Raw genomic sequence first — 10,000 nt, 5'->3', positions numbered from 1 at the left:
GTTGTGGTTACCAGATTCGCAAACCACCATTCAGGTCCCTTAGGTGAGGTATCTCGGTAAGTGCATGTGTAGTTAGGCCCAAACCCGTTGTCTAGTGGGAATACATGTCATTTATACGTGCTGCGACTCTTCAGGATAGCCGTTTTTCTTTTACTATCTTTATTTTGGACCAACCGCCATGATCACAACCACAACATCAACCACCGACCACAACCACCGCTTCACCACAACCGTAGCATCGCCACCGTTCTTGCCCCGCTGTGGGTACCGGTGTTGGACTCATGCAGAACGCGCGTCGAACAGCGTGTACAAAATCACGGATTTTGTGCTTCAAAAACGGATCAAAAACGACACACGCCCACTTTTTGCCGTCCAATCGGTGAGCGAGGGGCGAATTGGCCCCGCCCCCAGGGCGATCGATATATGCAAATTTGTGGATCAAAAAGCCTTCACGCCCACTTTTTCTCGGGCCAATGGGGAGCGAGGTGAAAGGTCAAAGGGAGGGGGTCAAAGGCGAAGTTACGGGGGGATAAAAGGACGGTGTTCGTCAGTCAGAGGAGAGTCGCAAACGAGAACGAGAAGGAGTCGGAACGAACGAGAACGAGAACGAAAGAAGTCTGGAGCCTGAAGCCTGCAGTGGCTGGAGAAGCTGAAGAGAGTCGGACGAGGGGGTGCTCGCGTCGGTGCCAGGAGCTGCACGCCCGAGGGAGGCCGGCAGCGCGACCTGGCCGAGGTGGAGACGCACACCAGGGATAATAAAGATCCTCTATACCCCGAGCATCAGCAACCCCCTCCTGTTTCCCCCCGCGCTGAGATAGTGCGACCAAGGGGGGACCCTTTTCCCACCCCCCTGCCTGACACTGTCCGCGAGGCCCGCGGGTTGCGGGGCCATCGCCGCTCCGCGTCTCATCACCAGACGGGTAGGCCCGACCCGGTCTCGGCCTCAGGCCTGCCTCATTCTTGAGGGTATTTCTTTTCCTTGGTTTTGGGTATGTGTTGTCGGCGCCGTCTGTGAAGTAGAATTGTATAAGTGTTGCCGTGTGCTCGGTAGTCGGTATTAGCTCTGCACTGTGTTTTCACTTTTATGTTTGCTTTTTTTGTAAATGGAATTGTGTTTTCTTTTTTTTGTGTGCATTTGGTGGAATTGTATTTGTGTGCTTCCCGTGTGCCGCGAATAAATGTGCTTTATTGTTGAACTGTTCTCCCGCTTCGCTTCGTCTTTTCCCCCATTGAACCCTCATCTTGCTTCACGTAAAGGGTTGGTAGTGGGCTGAGTACGCCCGATAATTAATCGAACCGTCGAGGTCGACGATAACACCGCTCGGTTATTCTGATAGTACGGAACGGGTCGCTTAAGTGGCCCGTGTCCGAAGTCGACCTGCGGCGAGGTGCGATCGCCCGGTCTACCCTCCGCGTGGGTACTTAGGTAGTTCGAATTTGGCGAGCAACCCTATCCCACGCGGGGGCTGATTGGCTCGATCGCGGTGAGACCGAAAGGTCCACCCGTGACTGGTTCCCGGCGTTAGTCCGAGAGGGTCACGACTGGATTGTCCGTCCGGTGGGCGACGTGCCGAGATTCGAGTTACGTGGCCGTCAGCACGCCGGCGGGCGCGAATCCGCAACACTGGTGTCAGGTCGTGCGATACAAATTCATCGCCCTCCTCGCGGCACTGGTATCGGAGAACAGGAAAACGGGCTCTCCTGTCTCCGGCTAAATTCACGGGAATCGGTCCAGGGGTGAGAGAAGCGACCCCCGATTCCCTCCAAATTACGAGCGAGGAAATTAACCCTTCACGAGAAGCAAGATGGCGTCTCAAGGCGAGCGGGAGCCGGGGGTATTAGAAATGTATATGTGTAATAATGTAGAGTCCATGGCCCAGGATGGAATCCCCGAGCAGGAAATGTTGATTGTGCAGGAACACGGACTCGCCCAACTGAACCCAGGGCCCGAGGTGGGTGCGGCAGCGGCCGCGGTGTATGACACCTCCCCCCCCCCTCTCCACCAAGACCCTTCCCCAACCCCTGCCGAATCGGCTCACCCAAGCGCACCCGACATGGCCCAGCTATTCGCCATGCTGGCGGCAATGAACAAACAAATAAACGAAAAGATGGATACAAATACAAACGAAATGAAAGGCATGAACGAAAAGATGGATACAAATACAAATGAAGTGAAAACGACGATGGATGCGAATACACAGCAAATGAGGGAAGAAATGAAAGAACTACGGGGTGAGACGCAGAACATGGGCCGATGCCTGCAGGCGGGCATGAAGGCCGTGACCAGGGAGATAAAAATGGCGACTCCACGTGTAGGAACAAACGAGCTGGAAGGGGGTGCAACGGCTGACAGGCCCGCGGTGGAGGCGGGTGAAAAAATAATTCGGGGGGCGTGTTGGGCGAGGGTCGTCACGATGACCGAAAGGGAAAAATTAAATGGGGAGACCAAAACGTGTGAGACGAGACACGAGGTGACGACAAAGGAAATAATAATAGTTGAGACAAGGGAGGTAAAGGGTGAAGAGGTGACCGAGTTGGCAGAGACACGGGAGATGGGAACGATAGAGGGAAGACTGCACGATGAAGACGGGGTAAGTGACGCACACACACACACGGAGGAAGTGGAGGATAATGGGGGTGAGCTCGCGGAGCGTGCAGGGACCCGGTGCGAGCAGTTGGATGGCCTCCTCCAGGAACAAGGGGAGGGAGTATGCCCCCTTGAGGCGAGTCACGACCAGGTGAGTTCGGTCGTGTTTTGCGAGGTTGAGGGGACGAGTGCTGTGGACGGGTGCACGGAGAGCTTGGGGGTATAGAGGCCCCGGAGACCCTTGTGGGGATACGAATCCCCAGTGTAGTTGTCCCTGTGTGTGTGGTGCAAGGCGTGAGTGCGTCCCCGTGTGTGGAAGCGACCCCGTGTGTGAGTGGTGTGGTGGCGATGGTGCCAGAGTGCGTGCTTCCCAGCACGCCGGGTGTGGATGGGGCACCGTGTGTGAGTGAGGCCGTGTGTGTGAGTGAAACGGCCAGTATGAGTGAGGCACCACGTGTGAGTGGTGTGGTGGCGATGGTGCCGGAGTACGTGCTTCCCAGCACGCCGTGTGTGGATGAGGCACGGAGTGTGAGTGAGGCACCGCGGGTTAGTGCCCCCGCGTGTGTGGGTGAGGCACCGTGTGTGGAAGAGGCCGTGTGTGTGAGTGAAACGGCCAGTATGAGTGAGGAACCGCGGGTGAGTGCCCCCGCGTGTATGAGTGAGGGACGTTGTGTGGAAGAGACCGCGTGTGTGAGTGTCGCCGTGTGTATGAGTGAGGTACCGCGGGTGAGTGCCCCCGCGTGTATGAGTGAGGCACGGTGTGTGGATGAGGCACAGCGGTTGAGTGCCCTCGCGTGTGTGGGTGAGGCACCGCGGGTGAGTGCCCCCGCGCGAGTGAATAGAGCACCACGTGTGAGTAGTATGGTTTGTGTGAGTAGTGAGGCACGCGTGAGTGAACGGCCGTGTGCAAGGTCGCTGTGTGCCAGGGAGACCGTGTGTGTGAGAGAGCGGTATGTGAGGGAGATGTCGGTTGGCATGCGGGAGCACGCAGCCGCATCTCCCGGTGTGAGTTTAATGGTGTGGACTGTGTGCGTCGTGACACGCAGGTATGCGTGTGTGGAATGGCGACGGAGACGGCGACAGAGGAGAGAAAGCCGAGTAGTGGCTGTAGTTGTTTCGAGGACCGTGCCGGGTTCGCCCAGCAGTGAGCACGCGGTTCGTGCTGTGCAACGCACGAGACCACCACGTGCTCGCTTGCGAGAGTGAAGTCCCGGTCCGGAAACGCACGCGGTGGATTTGCCGATCCCGCGGACGGACAAAGTTAGGCAGGTAAATGGATTTGGACCGGACGGGTTCTCCACGCGATCGTGTGTGTTAAGCTCCAACGGGCAAAGCACATGTGTTCGCGTGGGGAACCCCTCGAGACGTGTGGCTTGTGTTTTTTTTTTATGCGCACGGTGACGTCATGGCTGCACGTGGGGTTGGAATCCGGCAGGAGGGGTATCTCTGCCGGATGGTAGCGTCCAAGGAGGGACGAGGAACACGTGCAGCTGCATGACGTCACGGCCAGGTGCAAAGTGCGCGAGCTCTGAGTTGCCGCGCAGGTGCTGCGCATGAAAAAAAAAGAAGACAGCAAGCCTCACTTTCGGGTGCAAAGGATTCCTGGGCAAGGGGTGAAAGACCCCCTTGCCTGGGCACAGGATGAAAACTAGTTAGGGGGAAGGGTTAGCTTAGCTAGACCGACTTCATGGGGCAGGGGTAAGTCCTCATGGAGTCCGTGGAATGGATTAGTTAGAGGGATTGTAGCCAGATTTAGGTTGGGAAATAAAATGATTGATTTGGAGACCGTGACAGACTTGTGAGTGTGTAGAGGGGACGTAGTTTAGCTACGTAGTGTTAAAAGGAACGTGCTGTAGTTTAAGGGACGACGTGGGAGCACGAGTTAGTTAGGGGATGCAGATAGAATGATGGCAGAGTTCAGTGGTGTGAAGTGTTGAAGAGTTGAGAGGTGAGTACATGGTGAGTGAGTGAGGCCAGCGGGTCTGTGTGTGTGGAGTGAATGGGGAATGCATGGTGCGATGAGTGATTGGGGGGAGGAGTGACTCCCGCCCAAGGGACCCCCGGGGTCAGAGTAAAGTGAGTTAGCTGGGTTAGTCAAATTGAAAAATGGAGGTCGTTTTGTTGTTGGTGGGTGTGTAGGCTCGAAACCCGTTTGGAGGGGTGCAGGAGCCCTGTTGACGGGCTTGGGAGCGTGGCTGCGAAAGGTGAGTATCGCTGAGTGGGTACCCCGGGCACCAGGCCAGTCGGCCGCGGTAGGCCATGGGCCCATGGGGGGCCGGGATAGAGTAGTGGGCACGGGTGCGCCTGCTTGGTGCGGGGGCCCGGGGCGCCATTAGCCGCGTGGGCAGTGTTGTGGGCACGGGTGACCCTCGGAAAGGGGCCCGGGAGGCCGGCCTGCCACGTGTGCGTTTCAGGGGAGGTGCCAGGGGGGGCACTCCCCGGTGTTAGGGAGCTGGTAGGCTCGGAGGCAGTGTAGTGCCCGGGGGTGCCATAGCGGGAGATTCGGCAGAGGGTCGTGCCTGCCAAAGGGAGCCACGTGTCCCAGCCAGGAGACCGTGTGAGGGCACGGAGAGAAAATTGGGGGGCGAGGCCCGAAATTGTGAGGACACCAACACAGGCGACGGGAATCTGGGTTGTTAGAACCAATAGTTTAAGCGAGAGGCGCTTGTTGAAAGCCCCGGGGTAGTTTAGCTGTTAAATGGATAGGGTAGATTAGGAGATGTACCCCTCCGCACCATCCATCCCCTCGCTGTCGTTGTGGGCCGCTGGACCCACTTTGGTTATAGATCGCCGAACTCTGGGGAGGCCATTCTGAGGCTTCGTTGGGCCTCGACACAGGACGTTAGCTCTCCCTTATTCCCCTCCGGGAAGGGAACGTAGGGGTTGGGAGTAGGCTAGGTGACAGGATAGGTTAGCCGAACAAGGACGATAAAGGGGGTTAGGGGACGATTTATAGGGGGGGAGTAAAAATAAAAACAACAAAAAAATAAGTTGGGGCTAAATTGGTTTTTCACAAATTAAGGGAGTGGGTATGGACAGTGACAGGCAAAGGCGATAGGTGGGAGGGAGACAGGTAGGTAGGTCCGAGCCCGCCTTCCAAGTGGCCAGCACCACCGCACTCCCTCCACCAACCTCCACTGAACGGCAAAGGCTAGCCAACTCCATCGGCTGGCCGTGTTTTTCTTCGAGGCGGAGGCCGGCCAACTTCATCGGCAGCTGCTGTTTTGCTTCAAGGCCTGTGCCGGCCACTTCATCTGCAGCTGTGGTACTTCAAGGCCTGTGCCGGCCAGTTCATCTGCCGGCTGTGTTTGCCTGCAGCGGCCTTCTTCTGCGGGCTGTGTTGCCTGCTGCCTTTGCCATGCCATGCCCACTGCCCCTGTTCACCAGCCCCGTTCAATTTTTGCTTTGCCCCCCCCCCTGTTCATTGCCATGTGCGCCAGGATCGTAAAAGCAACAGTTTGCAAGCTGCAAGAACTGCCCTGTTGGCAGCTACAACACTGGCCTGCAGTGGCGGCCCGTGCACCGTGTTTGCGTCCATCCATTCATGCATCCATTCGTTGTGCTCATTGCGTGTGCCGCTTGAGCTGGCACGGAGACTACGTTGTGCAGCCCATGCACCGTTGTGGTTCACAGTGTTCAGTTCAAAAGGGGAGGCCTTGGACTGCGTGTGAGCAGCCAGCCACGTTCCCTGTCACCTGCATTGTTTGAGCCAGAGACTGCATGCGGACAGCCTGGCTCCCTGCTAACTGCTTTTCTTTTGCAGAGTTCAATGATCCTGGGCCATGGTTTAGTGTAAAATTTGTAAGTTAAGGGTAAGATGTACTGTAAATATGAGTGCGCCCCCGGCATGTTTGTCTTAGCGCCGGCAATTTTATTTAAGTCGTCCGTGTGAGTGAGTTTGTTTAGGTAGTTACGCAGCCCTCAGGTTATTTATTTTGGGGACACGAATACCATGAATGTCGCACTCAGGGATCCGTAGGTAAAGTGTACTAGGGGAAAACTACACATGATGGCACACGAAAATTTGACGACTCGGGACGAGTCTGTAAAAAGGGAAGGGGGTAGTGTTGTGGTTACCAGATTCGCAAACCACCATTCAGGTCCCTTAGGTGAGGTATCTCGGTAAGTGCATGTGTAGTTAGGCCCAAACCCGTTGTCTAGTGGGAATACATGTCATTTATACGTGCTGCGACTCTTCAGGATAGCCGTTTTTCTTTTACTATCTTTATTTTGGACCAACCGCCATGATCACAACCACAACATCAACCACCGACCACAACCACCGCTTCACCACAACCGTAGCATCGCCACCGTTCTTGCCCCGCTGTGGGTACCGGTGTTGGACTCATGCAGAACGCGCGTCGAACAGCGTGTACAAAATCACGGATTTTGTGCTTCAAAAACGGATCAAAAACGACACACGCCCACTTTTTGCCGTCCAATCGGTGAGCGAGGGGCGAATTGGCCCCGCCCCCAGGACGATCGATATATGCAAATTTGTGGATCAAAAAGCCTTCACGCCCACTTTTTCTCGGGCCAATGGGGAGCGAGGTGAAAGGTCAAAGGGAGGGGGTCAAAGGCGAAGTTACGGGGGGATAAAAGGACGGTGTTCGTCAGTCAGAGGAGAGTCGCAAACGAGAACGAGAAGGAGTCGGAACGAACGAGAACGAGAACGAAAGAAGTCTGGAGCCCGAAGCCTGCAGTGGCTGGAGAAGCTGAAGAGAGTCGGACGAGGGGGTGCTCGCGTCGGTGCCAGGAGCTGCACGCCCGAGGGAGGCCGGCAGCGCGACCTGGCCGAGGTGGAGACGCACACCAGGGATAATAAAGATCCTCTATACCCCGAGCATCAGCAACCCCCTCCTGTTTCCCCCCGCGCTGAGATAGTGCGACCAAGGGGGCCCCTTTTCCCACCCCCCTGCCTGACACTGTCCGCGAGGCCCGCGGGTTGCGGGGCCATCGCCGCTCCGCGTCTCATCACCAGACGGGTAGGCCCGACCCGGTCTCGGCCTCAGGCCTGCCTCATTCTTGAGGGTATTTCTTTTCCTTGGTTTTGGGTATGTGTTGTCGGCGCCGTCTGTGAAGTAGAATTGTATAAGTGTTGCCGTGTGCTCGGTAGTCGGTATTAGCTCTGCACTGTGTTTTCACTTTTATGTTTGCTTTTTGTGTAAATGGAATTGTGTTTTCTTTTTTTGTGTGCATTTGGTGGAATTGTATTTGTGTGCTTCCCGTGTGCCGCGAATAAATGTGCTTTATTGTTGAACTGTTCTCCCGCTTCGCTTCGTCTTTTCCCCCATTGAACCCTCATCTTGCTTCACGTAAAGGGTTGGTAGTGGGCTGAGTACGCCCGATAATTAATCGAACCGTCGAGGTCGACGATAACACCGCTCGGTTATTCTGATAGTACGGAACGGGTCGCTTAAGTGGCCCGTGTCCGAAGTCGATCTGCGGCGAGGTGCGATCGCCCGGTCTACCCTCCGCGTGGGTACTTAGGTAGTTCGAATTTGGCGAGCAACCCTATCCCACGCGGGGGCTGATTGGCTCGATCGCGGTGAGACCGAAAGGTCCACCCGTGACTGGTTCCCGGCGTTAGTCCGAGAGGGTCACGACTGGATTGTCCGTCCGGTGGGCGACGTGCCGCGATTCGAGTTACGTGGCCGTCAGCACGCCGGCGGGCGCGAATCCGCAACAATATATATATATATATATATATATATATATATATATATATATATATATATATATATATATATATATATTTTCAACAACCTTTAAAACGTTAATTTTATTTCAATTTAATTATATACTTGAACACTGCAGAACACAAATCATCTTCTTGGCACTTTCAAAACTCTTCTATTTTCAATATCATTGGAATTTCTTGTGACGAAGCTGAGACTATGGGCCGATCACTTCGCCGTCACCGACAGCTCGGTGGTCTTCTTCCGCCTCATTTCTGGTCTTGCACCCTCCGATTTTTGAACTCAGGACCCGAGGATCTCAAGCTCACCACCCTAACTATTAAGCCAACACCAGGCATATGATGTAATAATCATGGGGAATGTATGCTTTAAATTTCAACCTGATCGGACACATGGGCTGGCAGCCATAATTATTTATTTTTTTGTATCTGGTTTCAGGGATTTAAACTAAATTTTGTACAAGTATGTACAATGATTTAATAATGTGGGTGGAGTCGTGATGTGGAAGAGTGCCATTCTAGTTTCCGATTCATTAATTCCCTTGATGTTGGTCACACCTGTCAGCTCGACCTTGCTCTTCCTGAGCCTCTTGTAAAGTTAAAATAATAATAAAAAAAAACAATTTTTCAAGACTGAATATTTTATTTTTAATGTGATCGTTAAGGAGCGTAATGAGACTTGGTGATTACATTTTAAAGTGATTGGTGTATAATCCAAGCCCTTTTGTGGCATACGGCCCTCTCATATGAATGTTTGCTTGTGAGTGAATCGTTCCTGTCAGAGTCCATTAATTCAAGTGATAAATGTAACAGGGGAAGATTGCATTCTTAATATTTGTACGAAAACACAGTTGTATGATTAAGAGTCAGATTACTTATGGGCTGTCGTCTAACATAGGGGCAAACGTGTGTCCAACTTGACGGGTTTGCTCGAGTGCTCTCAGTCGGATTGTGGAGTTGCCGAGGATCACGGATGAACCCTCTCCTCTCACTTTTGGAAACGTGCTTTGCAGTATGGCTGGCTAGTGGACTTGTGTGAGCCTATACATCGGAAGTACCACTTGGCCCTGACCAAAGTGTTGGGGAAAAACATGGTCGCCGTCGTGGTGGAATCAGAGAAGGTACAATAAACTTGGACACATGCCATTTGGTCCATCATGCCTGATTGCACTCCATCAACCCCATCTCAATCTAATCATACACACATCACAATCACTACATATGTGTACAATTGTCCATACCAACCCAAGCTAATTATTATTATTTTTTTGTGTACATTGTCGAGGCTCGTATGTGAGCTAACACAGAATGTATGACAAGGGGAGCAGGACTTGTGCCAATATCCACGCAGCCCTCTGTCCCCAATGATTTAGATACCCACCTACTCTACCAATCAAAAGTTTTAGAACACCCCAATTTTTCAGTTTTTACTGGAATTTAAGCAGTTCCAGTCCAGTGAATAACCTGAAATGGTACGAAGCTAAGCAGTAAACTGCCAGAGGTTACAAACACAAGTTTAGGTTACCAAAAACTGAAAAATATTGTAAATTTCAGAGTTGCTAAAAGAGGCCCTTTTCAGGGAACAGGTAATGGGTGAGCAACTGCAGTTGTTCTACAGCAATGGAAGTAAATTAAGCCTTGAAAGTTAATGCAAACAATTCCTTCAGGTGTCCCAACTTTTGTTGATGAGTTACAAACCCTCTGTCTACATAAAA

General features: G+C 53.3%; 2 protein-coding genes across 2 annotated transcripts in view; one reads left to right on the top strand and one right to left on the bottom strand.

Annotated features, from left to right (window-relative positions):
* The window catches only part of LOC147033654 (structural maintenance of chromosomes protein 1A-like), a 183,764-nt gene that overhangs the window by 43,654 nt on the left and 130,110 nt on the right, over positions 1 to 10,000 (top strand). Inside the window, exon 10 of the mRNA XM_085871737.1 lies at positions 9,299 to 9,406. Coding sequence (XP_085727863.1) covers positions 9,299 to 9,406 — 108 coding nt within the window. The remainder of the gene's footprint in view (positions 1 to 9,298; positions 9,407 to 10,000) is intronic.
* LOC147033655 (tubulin alpha chain-like) overlaps positions 1 to 10,000 on the bottom strand; it is a 497,880-nt gene that overhangs the window by 472,368 nt on the left and 15,512 nt on the right. The gene's annotated exons all lie outside the window — the stretch shown is intronic.

Source organism: Eptatretus burgeri, chromosome 2 (genome assembly GCF_056783735.1).
Source record: "Eptatretus burgeri isolate ZD-2024b chromosome 2, Ebu_testis_v1, whole genome shotgun sequence".
Lineage (NCBI taxonomy): Eukaryota > Metazoa > Chordata > Myxini > Myxiniformes > Myxinidae > Eptatretus > Eptatretus burgeri.
The sequence above is the reverse complement of the archived record's forward strand: the minus strand, read 5'-3'. Positions and strand labels throughout refer to the sequence as shown.